This window comes from Aquarana catesbeiana, linkage group LG03 (genome assembly GCF_042186555.1).
Source record: "Aquarana catesbeiana isolate 2022-GZ linkage group LG03, ASM4218655v1, whole genome shotgun sequence".
NCBI classification, from domain to species: domain Eukaryota; kingdom Metazoa; phylum Chordata; class Amphibia; order Anura; family Ranidae; genus Aquarana; species Aquarana catesbeiana.
The window spans coordinates 537,226,159-537,248,868 of NC_133326.1; the positions used below are offsets into that span (position 1 = coordinate 537,226,159).

General features: G+C 41.3%; 1 protein-coding gene and 1 long non-coding RNA gene across 2 annotated transcripts in view; one reads left to right on the forward strand and one right to left on the reverse strand.

Annotated features, from left to right (window-relative positions):
* Nucleotides 1-22,710, reverse strand: part of LOC141132686 (uncharacterized) — a 120,345-nt gene that overhangs the window by 40,884 nt on the left and 56,751 nt on the right. Inside the window, exon 2 of the long non-coding RNA XR_012242953.1 lies at nt 18,496-18,618. This is a non-coding gene — a long non-coding RNA (uncharacterized lncRNA). The remainder of the gene's footprint in view (nt 1-18,495; nt 18,619-22,710) is intronic.
* SLCO1C1 (solute carrier organic anion transporter family member 1C1) overlaps nt 1-22,710 on the forward strand; it is a 66,930-nt gene that overhangs the window by 6,609 nt on the left and 37,611 nt on the right. Inside the window, exons 2-9 of the mRNA XM_073621401.1 lie at nt 391-531; nt 743-884; nt 3,515-3,647; nt 4,357-4,484; nt 7,380-7,526; nt 10,812-10,910; nt 14,787-15,020; nt 16,503-16,667. Of these exons, the coding sequence (XP_073477502.1) occupies nt 412-531; nt 743-884; nt 3,515-3,647; nt 4,357-4,484; nt 7,380-7,526; nt 10,812-10,910; nt 14,787-15,020; nt 16,503-16,667 (1,168 nt within the window). The 5' untranslated portion in view covers nt 391-411. The remainder of the gene's footprint in view (nt 1-390; nt 532-742; nt 885-3,514; nt 3,648-4,356; nt 4,485-7,379; nt 7,527-10,811; nt 10,911-14,786; nt 15,021-16,502; nt 16,668-22,710) is intronic.

Sequence of the window (22,710 nt, forward strand, 5' to 3'; positions counted from 1 at the left end):
AGGGACTATCCCTGATTTGGAGCATAGTCCCTCTGTCCCTCTTTCCCCCTCATTTGTCCCTTATTTTGGTCTGATCTATATAGTTGCAAATAATATGCACTTTTTATCTTTCAAAAGGTGTTTTACAGTGCTAAACCTTTTATCCAATTGCAGCATTTCAAAAGTCAATATAAAGGAATAGTAGTGGTAAAAAAAGCACTTGTGGTTTTAACTAATCATTTTTTTTTTTTAATAATTCTCCTTTAAGGGGGAGTGGCAGGGGGTGTGTCCTATGCCTTTGCTAATAGGTGTCCCTCATTCCTATCTCAAAAAGCTGGGAGGTATGCTGATAATAATAATAATAATAATAATAATAATAATAATAGGAATAATCTTCTGTCATTGGAGCAGGCATTGGACTTCAGACCTGGCATGGACCCCTCACACAGGGAGAGTGCGCAGTTGTGTTCAGGCTCCTCCTATGGACGGCCGTCCTCCATGTGTCAGTGTCCAGGGCTGTCAGCGAAGAAGAGATGTTGTGAAGGACTCAAGGTGGGTCTGTCACTGTCCACCATCTCTACAGTGGATAAGAATGTATTTAAAAATCACATTATGTGCACAAAAGCTTGAGGTGACTGGTGGATAAATGTAGAAGAATTTGTTGTAAAAGTAACATTTTGATGCATTTTTTGCGTTGATGTGACGTAGTAATTACACACATGTTGTCCCTGCAGCTTGCACTCACTGGCATCCATCTCCGCAGATATTCCTGGCCGCCATGTGCTTTGTCTACTTTGCCAAGGCCTTGTCTGGCAGTTATCTGAAAAGTACCATTACCCAGATCGAGAAACGCTTTGAAATCCCCTCCTCCCTGGTTGGCATTATTGACGGGAGCTTTGAAATCGGTATGTATGGTGAACAGCACCGACTGTTGAGGGCATGCATAAACAGTGATGGTCACCAGTTTTCCATCTTTTTGCGACTACTTGGTTTAAATAATTTGTATCTAACTTCCATTAGTTTATTCTGCAGATGGCCCGGCTCAGCCTGCACTCCTCCTGCTCAGTGCCCATCAGTGCAGCCTATCAGTACCCATCAGTGCTGCCTATTGGTGCCCATCAGTGCAGCCTCATCAGCTCTCATCAATAAAGGAGAAAAATTTTATAACAGAAACAAAGAAAAACAGGGTTTTTTTTTCAACATTTTGGTCTTTTTTCATTTGTTTAGCAAAAAATAAAAAAACCCAGTGGCGATTAAATACTAGCAAAATAAAGCTCTATTTGTGTGAAAAAAAAAAAATGACAAAAATGTGGGTAGTGTTGCATGACTGCGCAATTATCATTCAAAGTGTGACAGCGCTGAAAACTGGCCTGGGCAGGAAGGGGCAAATGCTTGATGATATGTTTTAAAGATGCTCACAATGACAGCACTACAGTCATCTACAGTGTCACTTTATGAGTTATAATGTAATTATCTTATGAAACAAACATTACTTGTCATGGAAAGGGCAGATTGGCTGTACTGAGTCATGTGAGATACAAAATGCTCATAATTATTTGGCTCCATTCTTTAGGGACTTTCCATATACATCTAGACCAGTGATTCTCAACCAGGGTTCCGTGGAACCCTAGGGTTCCTTCAGATGTTGCTAGGGGGTTCCTTCAGCATTTTGACCATTTCTGCCTCTCGGATAAGTTCCCACCGACACCATTGATCTTTTTAGCTATCTGTAAGAAGGTAATTCTTCCCAATGACCACAAGTGTAAGGACCATTCTTCCCACTGACCATCACACTAATGTATCATGAGCAGGGCAGGACTTAGGGTGGTGGGGGCCCCTGGGCTTGAGTCACTTTCGGGCCCTACCTTCTATACATTACCGTATTTATCGGCGTATAGCACACGCCAGCGTATAACATGCACCAGCGTATAACACACACCCCAAGTTTAGGAGAGAATTTTAAGGAAAAACACTTTTAGGAGGGAAGTTTAAGGAAAAAACTTACATTTAAATGCCCATTAATGCAGGCTTGCACAGCGTCCATCTGCAGCCTTGTCCATCCATCTGCAGCCTTGTCCAGTGTCATTGCAGCCTTGTCAGTGAAGCCTTGTCATTTGCAGCCTTGCCGCAGTGTCATTTGCAGCCTTGTCATTTGCAGCCTTGCCCCAGTGTCATTTGCAGCCTTGTCATTGCAGTCTTGAAGTTTAAAAATGGCGCCGCCGAGATACAGAGTCCTCTGTATCTCGGCGGCTCTCGGGTCCTCTCGGCGGCTCTTGGGTCCTCTCGCAGTCCCGAGCGGAGCCGAGAGTAGCCGAGTGTTTGGGTACAGCATCGCACAACTGCGCAATTGTCAGTTAAATTGACACAGTGCCGTATTGCAAAAAAAATGATTGAAGTGCAATATTTCTATTATTACATTGTTATATAAAATAAAATAGTTCAACTCACCATAAGCAGAATCAGTCGGAGCCTGAGCGTGTCACTTGCCAACGTCACCTGCCTTCAGATGCGGATTGTCACTTGCCACACATTGCGGATTGTCACTTGCCACGTCACTTGTCAGCGGATGCAGGGTGTCACTTGTCAACGGATGCAGGGTGTCACTTGCCACGTCGCCTGCCACTGGGTCGAAGGGAGCCCTGTCAGGTAGGATGTACGGGGGCCCCGTGATTTCTAACATTCAGGGGCACATTCAGGGGGGCGGCAAACTCCTGCCCGCTAGCAAGCCCGTTTCGCTGGCACCACTGCTTATTTCATGGCGACCGATCGGGCTTGTGTACTCCCACTTCCTGGTAGCGGTGGAACGCACCACAGGGAGGACGTGATGTAATCAGCTGGAAATGATGCAAGACATGGGAGGCAACGCGGCCATCATTTCTGGCTGATGACATCATGTCCTCCCTATGGTGCGTTCCACCGCTATCAGGAACTGGAAGTAAACACAAGCCTGATCGGTCCCCATGAAATAAGCAGCGGTACCGACGAAACGGGCTGGCTAGCAGGCAGGAGTTTGCTGTGGATCCAGGCCCTCCCTGCGGGGCCCCCTATTGGACGGGGCCCATGGGCTTGAGCCCAGTCAAGCCCAATTGTAAGTCCAGCCCTGATCATGAGTTGTAGATTTCTAATTTTTAGCAGGGGTTCCCCCGAGACTGGAGAACTATTTCAAGGGTTCCTCTGTTATGAAAAGGTTGAGAAAGGCTGCTCTAGACAGTTGTCAGCCCTGCCAGGTATAGAAGATTATTTCTTTTATCCAGGAAGAAGGTTTGACACTGCTGTGCTTTGTACAGCTTTTAGAACATACAAAATAATATAATTATGCTGGAGGTTAGATGGACATGGCTGAGAAGAACAGAAACAATCTAGGAAGAAGAAGCGCTGTCTTTTGTAGACATATCCTGAGTCCTGTGCTTAGTCAAAGACTGTAGGTCCTGTGCATGCATACAGATGATTTCTTTGTCTCCTTGTAACAGCTGGGGTTACATTGTTCCTGCACCTCTGCTGTCTTTCATTGTGGATTTCTTTCTATCTCCACCAGGAAACCTTCTGGTCATTTTGCTGGTGAGCTACTTTGGAGCAAAACTTCACAGGCCAAAGCTGATTGGGAGTGGCTGTCTGCTCATGTCACTAGGAACATTCCTAATTGCGGTGCCACACTTTATTATGGGTCGGTAAGTCTGTCTGGGAAGGGCACACCACAGGACACTGTAGAATTTATAGTGGAGAGAACAAGGGAGCTACAGGTTTGGACTTACTATACCTCACTACCTGCATGCTTGTTCCATGGATGACCACCAGGGCTTTTTTTCAGGGGGAACTTAGTGGAACTCAGTTCCACCACCTCTGGCTCAGACCCTTGGTGCCTGCTCACCACAATCACTTGTAAACACAGAAGTCTGGTTTCTGTGTTTACAAGTTACAGCTCTGCACTCTGTGTGTAACCCCCATGAACTCTGCACTCTGTATGTAATGCAATCCTAAATTTAATGCCCCTTTAAGACCCTTCTACTGTTTGTGAAATATGACCACACCCGTTATTTGGTGTGATTTGGAGGGGGTGTGTGTGGGGGGAGGGGTTTTGGGGGTCGTGGTTGAGTTCCAGCACCTATTGCTTGAGAAAAAAAGCCCTGGTGACCACTATGTACTAAAGTACAGATGAGGATGACAGCCACTGCTGGAACTGCACCTTTGGGAATAGCAGACTGGGTATAGTGGTGTGACGGGTGTATGGTGCATGTTAAATAAGGATGAGAATGCTGCTACCATTATATACATAAATTTACTATATGAAGATTAGGGTGATCTATATCACTGTATACTGTATATCACTGTAAATTACATAAGTATATGTAACTGATGTTCTTTCTCTATATTATACAGCTATACATATGAGGGGACTCCATTTCATCCCTTCAATTCTACTATCGCTGTCCCTCCATGTCTGCGAGATTCTAAGGACCAAAAATTATATTCAGAAATTGAGAAATCGCGCATGAATACTGACCATGGTAAGAAACTTTCAGCAATTATACTATACAGTATACAATCATCCTACAACACACAGAGTTCCACATCACTCACACTTTGGAGTCCCAGAACAATGACACCTTGGCACTTGGAGGGACAGAACAATTACATACTTACATTTGGATGGTCCGCGAAGAATGACACACTGATGCTTTTGGGTCCCAAAACAATGACACACTGATATTCAAAACAACTACAGAGTCGCGATAGATAGGTAATACATTGCACCCATATAAACAATAAGTGTCAACCAAATGAAATAAAGTCCAAAAAGTGAAAATTATATAGTCCAAAAGTTTGAAATTATAAATGTGGAATCCTTGTTAATACATCTGTAATATAGTCACCATCCGTCACCAAGAGTTAAATCTTGTCTGGAGCACCACCACCTGTATCCGCTTAACAGCTCAAAAGGAGCTCCTATCACAGAAGGTCAGCAACACTTGTTGCTACACACCCAGCCAAGGCCTTTCAATGCCGTTAAAGATCTCCTCAGAGCCATAGGTGAAGACCATCTGAAAGATGATTGCATACCATCCCCAGAAATACAAAAAAGCTCCACATAGTGTAAAATCCTATGGAAAATGTATTACAATAAAGTAAGGTTGCACGTACATCAAGACAATGTTAAAATGCCTTAATAACACACTTGCCAGCCGGTGATACACAAGCAGCCCGCACTTCCGGGAATTGAAGAAAAGAATTACGTCAGCCCGTTGCTCCGCTCTATGCGTGGAGCATTTTTGTATTTCTGGGGATGGTATGCAAGCATCATCTGGATGGTTTTCACCTATGGCTCTGAGTGGATCTTTAACAACATTGAAAGGCCCTAGCTGGTTGTGTAGCCACAAGTGTTGCTGACCTTCTGTGATAGGAGGTCCTTTTGGGCTGGTAAGTGGACATTTTGTCTGGATACAGGTGGTGGTACTCCAGACAAGATTTCATTCTTGGTGACGGATGGTGGCTATATTACAGATGTATTGACAAGGATTCCACATTCATAATTTCACACTTTTGAACTTTATAATTTTCACTTTTTGGACTTTATTTCATTTGGTTGATACTTATTGTTTGTATGGGTACAATTTATTATCTATCTAGCATGACTGTAGTTTTTTGAATATTATGGTACTGAGTCTATATCTCACAGAAGAGTTGCTGCTTGAATAACGGGTTTATTTTGGGTTGGTTTTTATTCAAATTAGCACAGTTTTTCTTCTTTTTATTTAATGACACACTGATACTGGGGGGGTGGGGGGATTACATGCCACTTGAAAGGTCCCAAATTACTGACACTTGGGGTCCAAAAACAATGACATACTGATACTTGGGGGAGCCAGAACACTGACACACTGTCATGTGGGGGTCCCAGAACAAGGACACATTGATACTTGGGGGGTGGGGGGGAACTACATGCAGACACTTGGGGGTCACAAAATAATGACACACTGATACTTGAGATCTCAGAACATTGACACACTGATATTTGAGGGTCCCGAAACATTGACATCTTGACACTTGAGGTACCCAAAAGAATGACACACAGAAATTTGGGGGTTGAAGAACAAAGACACACTGATACTTGGGGTCCCAGAACATTGACATACTGACACTTGGGGGTCCCAAAACATCAACATATTGACACTTGGGGTACCCAAAACAATGACAAACTGACATTTAGGGGTCAAAGTACCTTGAAACTTTGTCACTTGGGGTACCCAAAACAATGACACACTGACATTTGGGGGTCAAAGAACCTTGAAACATTGTCACTTGGGGTGCCCAAAACAATGACACACTGACATTTGGGGGTCAAAGAACCTTGAAACATTGTCACTTGTGGTACCCAAAACAATGACACACTGCCACTTGGGGGTCCAGAAAAATTACACACTGACACTTGGGGGATGGGGTGAGGGGATTACATACTGATACTTGAAAGGTCCTAAATTACAGACACTTGGGGTCTCAAAACAATGACATATTGATACCTGGGGGACATTGACATTGAGACACTGTGACTTGGGGTGCCGAGGGTCCAAAATAAGGACTCACTAACACTTTGGGGTTCCAGAGCAATGGCCAATTGACACGTGGGAGACCCAAATTTATGACACACTGACACTTGGGGGTCCCAGAGCAATGACAAACTGACACTTGGATGTCCTAGAACAATGACACACTGACACTTGGGGGTCCCAGAACAATGACACACTGACACTTGGGGGTCCTAGAACAATGACACACTAACACTTGGAGGTCCTAGAACAATGACACACTGATACTGCACTGTGTTGCCCTTTATGGGGTTTGTAAACTAAGGATAAAGTGCTTTCATTATAAAGACTAAATGAACTGCTTGCAAATATTCTAATGTTCTGTGTAATAAAGAAAAGGCCAAAGGCATGTATTATATGGACATTTCATTACTCTAACCACAGATGGGAACTTCTCGTAGGGACAGACTGGTGCGTGTTGGACTGCAATGGGGCCTGTTGTTTTGGACCACTACATGGTATAGACTGTACAGTTGCGGGGTGCTGGTTAAGCCAGACTGTGTACTGTGCCAGGTGTTTTCCCAGAAACCCAAGTTTGAAACCTGGCAGATCTTACGCTAGAGTATCCCACAGGGTCGCAGGAAGGTCAGGAGGAAGGTATGTGCCCCCCCCCACCTCTCAGCTACAAGGCGGGGGGGGGGGGGGGGGGGCATGCAGCCAAGCACATAGTACCGTTACTTTAAACCAGAATATTTTCACACTGATAAACTGACCCTTAAATACAGAACACTACAACTTTCTCTTCATATTTATGTAAATATTTCCCTATATTTGTCTGTCTCATGTCTTTGGTGAGATGTTTCTTGTGTTTGCCCTCAGGGTGTGATGGCGACCTTGCGAGCACCATGTGGCTGTGTGTTTTGTTGGGGAACCTGTTACGTGGAGTGGGGGAGGCGCCAATCCAACCCCTGGGAATCTCTTACATTGATGACTATGCCAGAGAGGATAACACGGCTTTCTATATTGGTGAGTCACAATAGGCTCAGTTCTCTAAGTTTTATCACAAGGGTAATGTTCTCTAAATTAGTCAAGTGATCATAATTGTCAAATCTCATTGGTCTCAGCTGAAAATAACTGTCACTTTTTAAAAAAATAAGCTGTGTTACTGCTCACCCAACTCCTGAGGGTTTTCATGGTTAACCACTTGCCATACATCGCTGGACTTCAAGCAGTCATGCTGGGATGATGCCTGCAGATGCAGTCATCATCCTGGTACTGATTTTTAGAGCCGGGGTTGGCTCTCCTGTAAAAGCAATCCTAGTGGCTAACTTTACAAGCAGCGGGAGGGGATGTTCCTCCCCTCCCGTCAAATTCTGTGGCTTGCTTGGGCTGTCCTGTTCCACAAGGAGACCTGAGCGACCAGCCGCGCATCCCCCAGCTTGCCAGGCACCTGAACAAAACCGTCTCTGAGCGGCTGTCCGCCATGGTAGCCTGGAAGCAATGACCTGTCATAGATGTCAGTTTATCCGGATGTCAACGGCGCAGTTTAAAAAAAATCTAAAGCACTCAAAAACACCAATCTTGGTGTTTTGAATGCTTTTAAAGGCAGAGGAGGGATTTGGGGTCTTATAGACCCCAGATCTTACCTTAAAGAGTACCTGTCACGTGCCTTTTTCTGTTACAAGCATGTTTACATTCCTTGAGACAGCAATAAAAGTGATAAAAAAAAATTGTAAAAATTAAAAAAAAAAAATATATATACTTTTTTTTTAAAGTGCCCTCCCTCCGTCCCCCCATGCTTGCGCACCAAGGCGAAAATGCACATCGGTCCTGCACGCACTCAAACTGCGATCATCCCACACATGGGAAGTATCACTGCGAACGTCAGATCATGGGCAGTAATTCTATCACCAGATCTCCTCTGTAAATCTAAAGTGGTAACCTGTAAGGGCTTTTAAACTGCTTCTATGGATAGTAAAATTTAAGCCATTTGTCTCAGTTGCATGGGCATAAGCAATTTTAAAGCTTGACATGCTTGGTATCTATTTACTCAGCGTAACATCATCTTTTATATTTTACAAAACATTGGGTTATGTATTGTTTTTTTGCATTATAGTAAAAAAAAAAAAAAAAAAGTGTATTTTTTCCCCCAAAAAATTGCGTTTGAAAAACCGCTGCACAAATACCGTGTGACTAAAAATTGCAAAACCCACTATTTTATTCTCTTGGGCCTCTGCTTTAAAAAATATATAATGTCTGGGTTCTTTCTAATTTTCTAGCAAAAAATACTGATTTTAACAAATCAAAAAAACAAACAAAAGTGTCAGAAAAAGGCCTGGAGATCAAATGGTCAGGGAATAAAAGTCACAATGATGTGAACAAGCCCCAGTACAACACACAGAATTACTAGAATACTTACAAGAAAATTTGCTTTGAAAGCCATTTTGTTATGTAAAAGTCAGGTTATGCACAGCATCTGCTAGTTAACCAGTTTGTAAAGTGTAGTTGTTAGTATAGCTTTTTTCTTTTTGAGAAAATCCATGGTATTAAATTGAGTGAGGTGTGTGAGACTTATGCTGTGATCTCTGAATTGTTGCCTGGCTATCTTGTGTAGTTGTAGATTTTTTTCTTTATTTGTGATCATACTTGATTTGATTGTAGCCGTATTAGTGCAATTGTGACAGAGAAAATTGAGTACTGTCCGTGATACTTTTTTTATTTGCACTAACATACAATTTTTCAGGACAAGCTTTCGTTGTATGTCCCCTTCTTCAAGGTCCAAGCAGTACTGATTCACAAATTTTTAAGCAGAATGTTAAAGAAGAAGAAAAACAAAAAAAGAGAGAAAACCAAATACATACAAATCAATGGTAATAAAGATAGCAGCAGAGTTAGTGAGATAAGACAGAGGGAGAGCTATAGAATGCAGGGGGGGATACTAGTCAAAGAGGGGTCGTAAAACTTTAGCATAATGTGTAAGGAAACCAATATCTAAATTCAGGCCATTATTTTTCGTGTCAAAAAGAAGTATCATTCTTAGTTCAAACATTTTCCTTTCCTGGATAGTTCTGAAATTCCCTTTAAGAACTAAAACATTGAGGTCTTCTATAGTGTGGTCCGGTTGTGAGAAATGATGTCCCACAGGTGTGCATAAACTGTCTTCTTTATGTTCCTTGATGGTATGTCTGTGCAAATTCATCCTCGCTTGCAACTTCTGTCCTGTTTCACCAACATAAGATCCTTTGCTGCACCTTTTGCATTGGATGAGGTACACAACATTACTGGAGGTACAGCTGTAAGATCCCATGATATTGAAGGTCCCATTTGTGTGTGTGACACTTTTGGATAGATTGATCTGGTTGCATAATTTGCAGCGTTTTTTATTGCAGGGTTTGCTTCAATTATTTGTGACTTCATAATCAGAGTGAAGTTTCCTGCTGATTAGTTTGTGTCTGAGGTTGGGTGGTTGTCTGAAAGCCAATAATGGGGGTTGTTGGAATATTCCTTTCGGAGTTTCATCCTCTGTTATAATGGGTTGTAAATCTTTGATTATCTTTTTGATCCCTTCAAGTGCTGGGTTGTATGTGGTGACTAGAGGTACTCGGTTATTTGTTTTTTTCTCGGTGTATTGGAGGAGATTTTCTGTTCGGGTTTTCAAGGCTGTGTTTATGCTGTTGTTGATGGTTTTGTCTTTGTAACCTTTCTTATGGAAGGAGTCTGCCAGTGTTCTGAGATGTTTATCTCTGTCTTCTGGGTCTGAACAAATTTGGTGGTATCTGATGGCCTGGCTGTGTATAATGGCCTGTTTAGTGTGTTGGGAGTGAAAACTGGAACTATGAAGATAGCTGCATCGGTCAGTCGGTTTTCTGTATATCGACGTGTGAAGCTTGTCATCCCTGATGTATACTGTGGTGTCCAGGAAGTTGACATGTGTGTTCGAATAGTCCATTTTTAGTTTTATAGATGGGTGAAAAGTGTTGATCAATGAGAAGAATTGGTTTAGAGTTTCTTCACCTTCACCTTCTCCCTCTGTCTTATCTCACTAACTCTGCTGCTATCTTTATTACCATTGATTTGTATGTGTTTGGTTTTCTCTTTTTTTTTTTTTCTTCTTCTTTAACATTCTGCTTAAAAATTTGTGAATCAGTACTGCTTGGACCTTGAAGAAGGGGACATACCCCGAAAGCTTGTCCTGAAAAATTGTATGTTAGTGCAAATAAAAAAAGTATCACGGACAGGACTCAATTTTCTTTATTTGTGAAAAATATAATTTTTAGTGTGTTATACTATGTTGTACAATCTGATCTTCAGGCTGTATCCAGACAGCGGCTGTGATCGGACCAATATTTGGGTTCCTTCTTGGATCGTTCTGTGCATCTTTATTTGTAGACGTTGGATTTGTGGATTTAAGTAAGTTTACATATTTTGTATATTCGATGTATGTATATAACGCTGGAAAACAATTTTTTTCAAAAGTTTTGCTTCCTGAAAAGTTATGATAGACCCCTTCAACATGAACACACATACAACTACTGAATGACACAGAAAGAACCTTGAAAAATATGAAATTAACTCTTAGTGACTATAATAATTTATTTGCATATTGTTTTTGAAACACTGCGTGAGTTCAATGGGGCTAAAAGTGTTTTGCTGCTGATTTTCATCTGTACTCTATTTCTATGCAGTGTCCAACAATAGTCAGTAAGCATTGATGGCTTTCAGTTGCCCTGATACTGTTTATTCATTGTGGCATTGTTCTGGTGAAACCTTTCACCATGCTCATCACTGAGTGTGCCTAGATTTTCAGAAAAGAAGAGTGAATTCACAAAACTAATCTTCAGTGACGTGTTGCACTTCAAGGTCTCAAACGCTGTAATATGTGTTTCAACCAGCTGAATGTAGTTTGGTGTTCTGAAGTTGTTAACAAAATTCTCAGTGACATTCTTCAATGCTTTCCAGGTGATTTTTCTCTAGTACCAAATATGCCTTTTTCAATCTTGGCATCAGGTATTCTACATCTGAAATAACAAAAACTCACTTTCCTTGTTCATTGCGTTCACAGTTTTTCATCAGTCTGAGTTTTATGTGAAGCGGAGGCAAAAATATCTTTGTTGGGCTACCAATTAGTTCACGTGCCATGCTTTTCCTGGAACCAAATTCTTTCGGAGTAGCCATTTCTTTTTTTTTTTTTTAATGGCTGGCCATTTCCTTTTAATGTAATGAGCCATACCTGCGCGGCTGCCCAATTCCCATATGTAACAGCAGTACTTGGTATATCTGAGCAGCATGCCAAATAGCAGAGCCACTACCTTCAGATTTCCACTGATTTTCCAGTTGTGATTGGTGTCCTTGATGTGCTTCAACAACAGTTCAGGAAGCAAAATCTTTGTTGTCCAGTGGAATGTGGAAACTTCAGAAGATTTAAAGTTTGATAGTTTTATTGGAATTTCTTTTTAAAAAGGGTTTCATTAGAAAAAGGCAAGATAATGTATAATGAGATCACCCAGGAAGAAAAGGAGGAAATATAAAAATTCTTAGCAAGTTGAATTGTAACCTGAGGGGCCAGAATAATAGAAACCCAAGCTATGATAAGTATTGACAGCCCATCCTTATTGTTAAAGTAAAGTGAAAATGTCCAAATTGGGCCCAATGTGTCAATATTTGTGTGGCCACCATTATTTTCCAGCACTGCCTTAACCCTCTTGGGCATGGAGTTCACCAGAGCTTCACAGGTTGCCACTGGAGTCCTCTTCCATTCCTCCATGACGACATCACAGAGCTGGTGGATGTTGGAGACCTTGTGCTTCTCCACCTTCCATTTGAGGATGCCCCACTGATGCTCAATAGGGGTTAGGTCTGGAGACATGCATGGCCAGTCCATCACCTTTACCCACAGCTTCTTCAGAAAGGCAGTGGTGATCTTGGTGGTGTGTTTGGGATCGTTATCATGTTTGAATACTGCCCTGCGGCCCAGTCTCCGAAGGGGACATGCTCTGCTTCAGTATGTCACAGTACATGTTGGCATTCATGGTTCCCTCAATGAACTGTAGCTCCCCAGTGCCGGCAGCATTCATGCAGCCCTGGACCATGACACTCCCACCACCATGCTTAACTGTAAGCAAGACACACTTGTCTTTGTACTCCTCTCCTGGTTTGCCACCAGACACGCTTGACACCATCTGAACCAAATAAGTTTATCTTGGTCTCACCAGACCACAGGACATGGTTCCAGTAACCCATGTCCTTAGTCTGCTTGTCTTTAGCAAACTGTTTGCAGGCTTTCTTGTGCATCATCTTTAGAAGAGGCTTCCTTTTGGGACAACAGCCATGCAGACCAATTTTGTGCAGTGTGCGGCGAATGGTCTGAGCACTGACAGGCTGACCCCCCACCCCTTCAACCTCTGCAGCAATGCTGGCAGCACTCATACATCTATTTCCCAACCTCAACTTATTTGGTCAACCATGGCGAGGCCTGTTCTGAGTGGAACCTGTCCTGGTAAACTGCTGTATGGTCTTGGCCACTGTGCTGCAGCTCAGTTTCAGTGTCTTGGCAATCTTCTTATAGCCTAGGCCATCTTTGTGTAGAGCAACAATTCTTTTTTTCTGATCCTCAGAGAGTTCTTTGCCATGCGGTTGAAGTTCCAGTGACCAGTATGAAAGCGTGAGAGTGATAACAATAAATTTAACACACTTGCTCCCCATTCACACCTGAGACCTTGTAACACTAACGAGTCACATGACACCGGGGAGGGAACATGGCTAATAGGGCCCAATTTGGACATTTTCACTTAGGGGTGTACTCACTTTTGTTGCCAGCGGTTTAGACATTAATGGCTGCGTGTTGGGTTATTTTGAGAGGACAGCAAATGTACACTGTTATACAAGCTGTACACTCACTACTTTACATTGTAGCAAAGTGTCATTTCTTCAGTGTTGTCACATGAAAAGATATAATAAAATATTTACAAAAATGTGAGGGGTGTACTCACTTTTGTGAGATACTGTAGGTGTGTGCAGCCTATTGCATTAGGGTATGCACCCCAAAGCTGCGGTGAATGGTGGGTGTGGCCAAGTTGTGTCCACAGTGGGAGGGACTGAAAAGGGCATGATTAAATAAAACAAAAACCTTCCTGTACCCATAAAATATGCTTTTGGTCTTCCCTCCCTTCAGTAGGGTGCATTCACACTGATGCAATATGGTTTACATGCTAGTTTCCGTGTGGGTAAGTTGCACTTTGCCATAGACTTCTATTATATCCTGCAGTTTTAGTCCTCTATCTGAAAACAAAAACTGAAAGGGTGGTTTTGGTGCATTTTCAGAAAGTGCATAAGCACCACTGGACATAATAGAAGTCTATGGCAAAGTGAAGCTAACCCACGTGAAAACCGTGGGTATCCTGCGCTGCACCCTCGGTGTGGGAGAACTGCACAGCCTTAGTCTGAAAGCCAAGCCGATCGTTTATTATTACTGATCATTGAACTTTGCCTCACTATTGACTCTTGAACTCTGCCTCACTTACTACTGACCTCACATGGGGCAGCAGTATCCAATCGCATAGCTGCCCTAGTGACCCAGGAAACCATAGAGGAACCATGTTCCTCTTATCTTCCTCTCCCTCTGCAATGCTCCCTGCAGTGGAAAAAGTAGACTGCACCTGCCTACATATATACTATTAAATCATAGGTGTGTGCAGCCTCTTGCATTAGGGTGTGCACCCCAAAGCTTAAATACATATGCATGTGTATATGTACTGATGGTGTCAGTAGGGCAGTGGACAGTGTAATTTAGTTAATTTTCTTTTCCCAAAATTTTTGGCCTTGTGTAACATTTTTTGGGGGGGATGAAATATCAGTGGTCAAAACAGGGGGGAATATGCAGCACACAAGGCAATTAGGGTGTGCCCAGGCACACCTGGCACACCCTGTGCGCACGCCTATGTATTAAATGTATATATAGGTTTATTGAAAAGAAGTCAACTATGCATTGGGACATGTTGACCTCTAAGGATATGTTTGTGCAGACTTATATTGCAAAAATCTGTACAAAAAAAAAAAAAAAAAAAACAATCATTCTCCAACTTTGACTAATACTTTTTTATTTGCTTCCTAAATAATCCAGAAATGTGTCTTAAACTGCCCAGAAAATGTGATTTGTTAAGCTGACAATTCTAAAAAAAAGTGTTTTCTGAATTTAGGAAATAATTGGTGGATCATAGTTGTCATTTAAATGCTGTAAAAATAGGGATGTTACATGAAGCTCACTTATCCACCATGTGTTTTGTCCAGACCAGGTGCCAATCACTCCTCAGGATTCCCGCTGGGTCGGCGCCTGGTGGCTTGGATACTTAGTAGCCGGTGCCATTAGTCTGTTTGCCACTATACCATTTTGGTTTTTACCAAAGGAGCAACCACGGCCTGACCTTCGTAAGAATTCCAGTACGCCATCTGAACAGTCCAAATTCATTCTAGAAGATCTGAAAGACCCCAAAATTGAGGGTCAGCTACTAAGAATGAGCAAAGGTAAGAGAACAAGATGAAGGAAGTCCTACTGAGAATACCAGAAAAACTACACTCAGGCACAATGGGATTCCAGAACAATGACACACTGACACTTGGGGGGCTGGAACAATGGCACTGGGGTTCCCAGAACACTGACACTGGGGGTCACAGAACAATGACACAGACATCTAAGAGTTCCATTTCAGTGGCACAATGACACCTTGGGGTCTCAAAACAATAACCCACTGACACTTGGCAGTTGATTTAATAAAACTGGAGAGTGCAAAATCTGGTGCAGCTCTGTATAGAAACCAATCAGCTTCCAGTTTATTTTTTTTTTTGTCAAAGCTTAATTGAACAAGCAGAATGGCTATCATCCATAGCTGCACCAGATTTTGCACTCTCCAGTTTTAGTAAATCATCAGAGTCTGCTTAATCACCATCATCAGCCCGGGATCTATTTTTATATTTATATTCAGCTACTTTTTTACCTGATTATATCAGAAAATTTCCAGCACACGGGGTAACAATTTGGATTGTCTTTGTATTAAATGTTTTTGTATGTAATGTTGGAAGGTGATAACATATGGAATCCACCATATATATTTTCTCTAATAAACTAACAGAGTTAAACTGCTTGATTACCAGTGCCTACCTTTTTGACAGTGTGCTCTTATCACTGTCTCTCTTTTCCTTTTGCCTAAATTGTCTGAGGCACAACCACACCCTACAGGTGAGTCAGTGAATTCTTTACCCCTCAAACTCTCGGGTTATACCATCTCTTTTTTTGTTAGTAAATCAACCCCTTGGAAACCTACAACAATGACAATCTGACACAGAATAAGGGAACACTGATACTTGGGTCGTCCCAGAGAAATGGTACACTGAGAACTGGAGGTACCAGGGAAATGTCATACTGACACTTGAGGGTTCCGGTACAATGTCACACTAACATATACTGTATGTGATTTGTACATTATACAAAGATCACATTACCACACTGGTATTGTTGATTGTTTTACATGTGAATAATGACTAATTTATCTTTATAGATATAAATATGTAACAGCAAACAACTCTTGCTTAGCTCCCAGTCCTGGGTACATAATTTTCCCCTTGAGCACAATCTCACTTCAGGGCTGTGATAAACAATTAGAATAAGACCTCCTTAATCTATACTTGGGTTGGTTAAATTAATTCTGTAGAGTACAGATCAAAGACATATACATATCCACATATACCTTCCATTACCCTCAGAGGTTTGGTTTGAGAATTATGCCAGAAAGTGACACTTGGCTGCTATGCTATCTCTGAAAAAGATTAGGATGGTACCTGCTGTAAAACTACACATAGAAAACTCTGAAAGGGAAAATAGTTTTTCTTTTTTAAATTTAGATATCAACAATGTGTTTAATAAAGAAATTAATTTCCCTGTGTTTATTAATGACCCAGTAGCATATGGAGACGTCTCTGTACAATGTTTTATTTTTCCACCTCTTTCAGATTTCTTGCCGTCCCTGAAGGACCTTCTGGGTAATCCGGTGTTCTTCCTTTACCTGTGTGGCAGTGTCTTCCAGTTCAACTCTCTGGTTGGGATGGTGACTTACAAACCAAAATACATTGAGCAGCAGTATGGGCAGACCTCCACCCAGACAAACTTGATCATCGGTAAGTCTATCACTATGCCAAACGTACAATAAAACCATGCTCTTAACTGTAATCCTTGGCTTGTATGTAACCAACCCTGTTCCTCTAACTGACACCAATCAAGAGGCACTATACCTCCCACTGACACCATTGGTGGGGGTACTACCCCCCCCCCCCCATAACACCAGTGATGGGGCACTATTCCTCCCACTGACACTAATGATATGGCACTATTCCTCCCACTGACATTTAGGAAGGGACACTTTTCCTCCCACTGAGACCAATTATGGGGTGACTATTCTTCCCACTGACATCAAAGATGGAGCACTATTCTTCCCACTGACACTAATAATGGGGCACTATTCCGCCCACCGACACCAATGATGGAGCACTGATCTTCCCATTGACACAAATGATGGGGCACTATTCCTTCCTTTGACATCAATGATGGTGCATTATTCATGTCAAATGTCAAAGGAGCAGTGCTCCACTTTAGTATCTTTGTTATTTAAAGAAACACATCACATTTAAAGAAATGATGTCTGCATATGTTTAGATGTGATTTCCTATTGGGAGAATCTCATCAAAAATAAAAAAAAATTTGCAGGGGATGCCTGAAATCTGACTTGTACCTTAGTGTAGACTTCTGGGAAAATCAGTGAGCCAATCACACAAGCAGGAAATGATGTTTCTGGGGGGCGTTCTGTACACATTTTGTGTACAGAACACCTCCAGGTAGCCATAATGCATTTTACAGAAAATTTCAAAGCTGCTGATTGAAAATGATTTTTAATAACATTGAACTACAATATGTGTCGCAATTGTATACCTTATATTAATATTCTTATTATTGCTATTTTTTTTTCCACGAAAGTGAAGTTACCCTTTAATTATGGCGAGACACAATCTGGGGTGTTGCACAACTGCTGAGATACCAGTATGCAGCTTTTTTCTTATATCACTGCAGCTGATCATGTGATTGTAGAAGGCTGACTCCAACCCCCCACCCTCTCTGTTCCCCACCAGTTAGCAGTCAATTTAAGTTGGTTAATGTCATAACATCAGTATTGACAGGACAGATAATGGATAATAAACTGCAATTAAAGAAGAACTGCAGTCTGCTTACATAATTTGTAATAAAAACATCTTTGCCATTCTGAAGCTTCCCTCCAACCACTTGGCATATTATTTTATATATACTGTGATTCTGTACTTGCCAAATATGCTGCAGAAATCTCCCTCCACTGAGTCTGGCTGCAATCATTTTAACTGTGGGCAGCTGAAGCTGCTGCCTGTTTAATACCTGGATTTACACAGACACACAGAGGCACACCTCCAGCTCTGCAGTTCTCATTGGCCCTCTTATGACTCATCTCCCTTCCTTTCCTGGCAAACTCTCATGAGGGTGAGCTGTGCATGATGTCATAAGCCTAAGCTAATGACCAGACAAAAACAGGAAGTGGGCTGTATAAGGTATTTACTGGCAGAAAAAAATTGTTTTACTATCCAAAGTTAAAACAACAAGGGCAGAAGATTTAATAGATAGAAAGATGAAAAAATGACTGAAGTTCCGCTTTAAGTTTCCCACATTTTTTTTAACATTGGAATTTCACTCAAATGTATGCAGCATTTGCTGTGTCATTACACAGCCACTAGAAGGCAGCACTGTTTCATTAAATAATTTGTGTTTGGTATTTTTCAACACATTCCAGTACTGGTATTTATTGTTATGAAAGGGATCTGTGAAAGGGTTGTACAGATATACTCCTGAGGAATATCCCTTATTAAAGTGGAATTCAAAGAGAAACTCCTAGGTGACATTTACATACATTTATGATTACCGTTTTACCTGCCTGATGATTTGTAATTGTAACTGGCCAGTCAGGTGAAACACAGCTCTGACAGTCATCCTTCTGCTCCTTCATGGGTTGGCTCCCTGCTCATTGGACAATAGGAAGGCGGAGCAGTTACACTGAAAAATGAATTGCTTGATCATAAACTTCATCAAGGTTCATAGAATAGAGTTACCATTTGTTAATCAAAATTGTTACATTTTCCCATGATCCCCCTGCATACAAAAGATTACAATTTTCATGTATCACCAAATTTATTGATTTGCAGTAACTGCATCTGGGTGTGTCCCCAGATTGATCACATGATGCAGGACAGTGTGTAGAGCTATTCACATAAATTTTATAGCAGTATAATTTTATGGCAGGCATTGGGGATGGGGACGGGAGAAGAGAGCGTAATGAAGGATGTACCTTGTCTCCCTCTGCTGAGAATTATGTGTTACAGCCACTTTAGAATACTGTAAATTATCAGCAACATTTCTGGGTAACACAACAGGCAGAAAGTCTTTATAAATTGCTGTGATTTCTCTGCAGATTGATTTTTTTCAGTTATTTTCACTTTGGTTGGAATCTCCAGACCAGTCTTTCTTAATATTTTTAACACTGGGAAATCCTTGAAATATTTTCAGGTCTCGGGGAAACGCTGCTAATAATTACTTTATCTCCAGACGTAGGCTTTGACAATAATTGAACAAACTGAAGTTAGAAGCTAATTGGCTACCATGTCCAGCTGCACCAGATTCCGAGTGCTCCAGTTGTAATAAATCTCCCCCTAAGTTACGACATAGTTATATAAGATGAATAAAAGAATAAGAAATGTGGTATACTCAGCATATTTGCAAACCAGGGCTGCTTTATACAACGTTACACAATTGTCGTGGCACAAACACAAACGTATTGACGTACTACGAGGAATTTCAGCTCTTCACCCTTTGGGCCCCTTCTGCTAATTTTGTGTTGTGTGAGCATTGATTCTGAGCATTCTGAGATTTTAGGACAACAGTCTGTCAACAGACAATCCCCTGCCAACCCTCGAACTGTGTGTACGAGGCTTTAGGCTCCATGCACAGTTGCACACTAGCTTATTTGCTCCTAGCAGCTGCTTTGAGGGTTTTTTTTTTTTTTTTTTTGCCCTAGACACAAATAGTGTTATACTATGTGTCCATACACATTATTTTAGGTTAGAAGCGTTTTTCAAGCTTCAGTTTCTAAGAGCAGAAAAAAAAAACACCTTTTTTGCATTTTTGGGAGCAATTTGCCAGCATAAAAAAGCAGACAACTCATAGAAGCTCCTAAACGATGTTAACTGCTGCTAAGCACCGGTTTCCCGTGTTTCTTTTTTTATTAGCCAGCAGCCCCCTGGCATCCTTAACCACTTGAGCCCCGGACCATTATGCTGCCTAAGGACCAGAGGTCTTTTTCCAATTTGGCACTGCGTCGCTTTAACTGCTAATTGCGCGGTTATGCAATGCTGTACCCAAACGAAATTTGCGTCCTTTTCTTCCCACAAATAGAGCTTTCTTTTGATGGTATTTGATCACTTCTGCAGTTTTTATTTTTTGCGCTATAAACGGAAAAAGACCGAAAATTTTGAAAAAAAATGATATTTTCTACTTTTTGTTATAAAAAAAATCCAATAAACTCAATTTTAGTCATACATTTAGGCCAAAATGTATTCGGCCACATGTCTTTGGTAAAAAAAATGTCAATAAGCGTATATTTATTGGTTTGCGCAAAAGTTATAGCGTCTACAAACTAGGGTACATTTTCTGGAATTTACACAGCTTTTAGTTTATGACTGCCTATGTCATTTCTTGAGGTGCTAAAATGGCAGGGCAGTACAAAACCCCCCCAAATGACCCCATTTTGGAAAGTAGACACCCCAAGGAAATTGCTGATAGGCATGTTGAACCCATTGAATATTTATTTTTTTTGTCCCAAGTGATTAAATAATGACAAAAAAAAAAAAAAAAAAAAATATTTACAAAAAGTTGTCACTAAATGATATATTGCTCACACAGGCCATGGGCCTATGTGGAATTGCACCCCAAAATATATTCAGCTACTTCTCCTGAGTACGGGGATACCACATGTGTGGGACTTTTTGGGAGCCTAGCCGCGTATGGGACCCCGAAAACCAATCACCGCCTTCAGGATTTCTAAGGGTGTAACTTTTTGATTTCACTCTTCACTGCCTATCACAGTTTCGGAGGCCATGGAATGCCCAGGTGGCACAACCCCCCCCCAAATGACCCCATTTTGGAAAGTAGACACCCCAAGCTATTTGCTGAGAGGCATATTGAGTCCATGGAATATTTTATATTTTGACACAAGTTGCGGGAAAGTGACACTTTTTTTTTTTTTTTTTTTTTTTTTGCACAAAGTTGTCACTAAATGATATATTGCTCACACAGGCCATGGGCCTATGTGGAATTGCACCCCAAAATACATTTAGCTGCTTCTCCTGAGTATGGGGATACCACATGTGTGGGACTTTTTGGGAGCCTAGCCGCGTACGGGGCCCCGAAAACCAATCACCGCCTTCAGCGTTTTTAAGGGCGTGAATTTTTGATTTTACTCTTCACTGCCTAACACCGTTTCGGAGGCCATGGAATGCCCAGGTGGCACAAACCCCCCCCAAATGACCCCATTTTGGAAAGTAGACACCCCAAGCTATTTGCTGAGAGGCATGGTGAGTATTTTGCAGCTCTCATTTGTTTTTGAAAATGAAGAAAGACAAGAAAAAACTTTTTTTTTTTTTCTTTTTTCAAATTTCAAAACTTTGTGACAAAAAGTGAGGTCTGCAAAATACTCACTATACCTCTCAGCAAATAGCTTGGGGTGTCTACTTTCCAAAATGGGGTCATTTGGGGGGGTTTTGTGCCACCTGGGCATTCCATGGCCTCCGAAACTGTGATAGGCAGTGAAGAGTGAAATCAAAAATTCACGCCCCTTAGAAAGCCTGAAGGCGGTGCTTGGTTTTCGGGGTCCCGTACACGGCTAGGCTCCCAAAAAGTCTCACACATATGGTATCCCCGTACTCAGGAGAAGCAGCAGAATGTATTTTGGGGTGTAATTTCACATATTCCCATGGCATGTTTGAGCAATATATCATTTAGTGACAACTTTGTGCAAAAAAAAAAAAAAAAAAAAAAAAAATTTGTCTCTTTCCCGCAACTTGTGTCGCAATATAAAATATTCCATGGACTCGACATGCCTCTCAGCAAATAGCTTGGGGTGTCTACTTTCCAAAATGGGGTCATTTGGGGGGGTTTTGAACTGTCCTGGCATTTTATGCACAACATTTAGAAGCTTATGTCACACATCACCCACTCTTCTAACCACTTGAAGACAAAGCCCTTTCTGACACTTATTTTTTACATGAAAAAGTTTTTTTTTTTTTGCAAGAAAATTACTTTGAACCCCCAAACATTATATATTTTTTTAAAGCAAATGCCCTACAGATTAAAATGGTGGGTGTTTCATTTTTTTTTTTCACACAGTATTTGCGCAGCGATTTTTCAAACGCATTTTTTGGGGAAAAAACACACTTTTTTAAATTTTAATGCACTAAAACACACTATATTGCCCAAATGTTTGATGAAATAAAAAAGATGATCTTAGACCGAGTACATGGATACCAAACATGACATGCTTTACAATTGCGCACAAACGTGCAGTGGCAACAAAATAAATACATTTTTAAAAGCCTTTAAAAGCCTTTACAGGTTACCACTTTAGATCTACAGAGGAGGTCTACTGCAAAAATTACTGCCCTCGATCTGACCTTCGCGGCGATACCTCACATGCATGGTGCAATTGCTGTTTACGTTTGACGACAGACCGCCGCTTGCGTTCGCCTTAGCGCAAGAGCAGGGGGCGACAGGGGTGCTTTTTTTTTTTTTTTTTTTTTTCTTTATTATTTTTTTGCTTTTTTATCTTATTTTTAAACTGTTCCTTTCATTTTTTTTTTTTTAAATCATTTTTATTGTTATCTCGGGGAATGTAAATATCCCCTATGATAGCAATAGGTAGTGACAGGTACTCTTTTTTGAAAAAATTGGGGTCTATTAGACCCTAGATCTCTCCTCTGCCCTCAAAGCATCTGACCACACCAAGATCGGTGTGATAAAATGCTTCCCCAATTTCCCAATGGCGCTATTTACATCCGGCGAAATCTAAGTCATAAAATGCTCGTAGCTTCCGGTTTC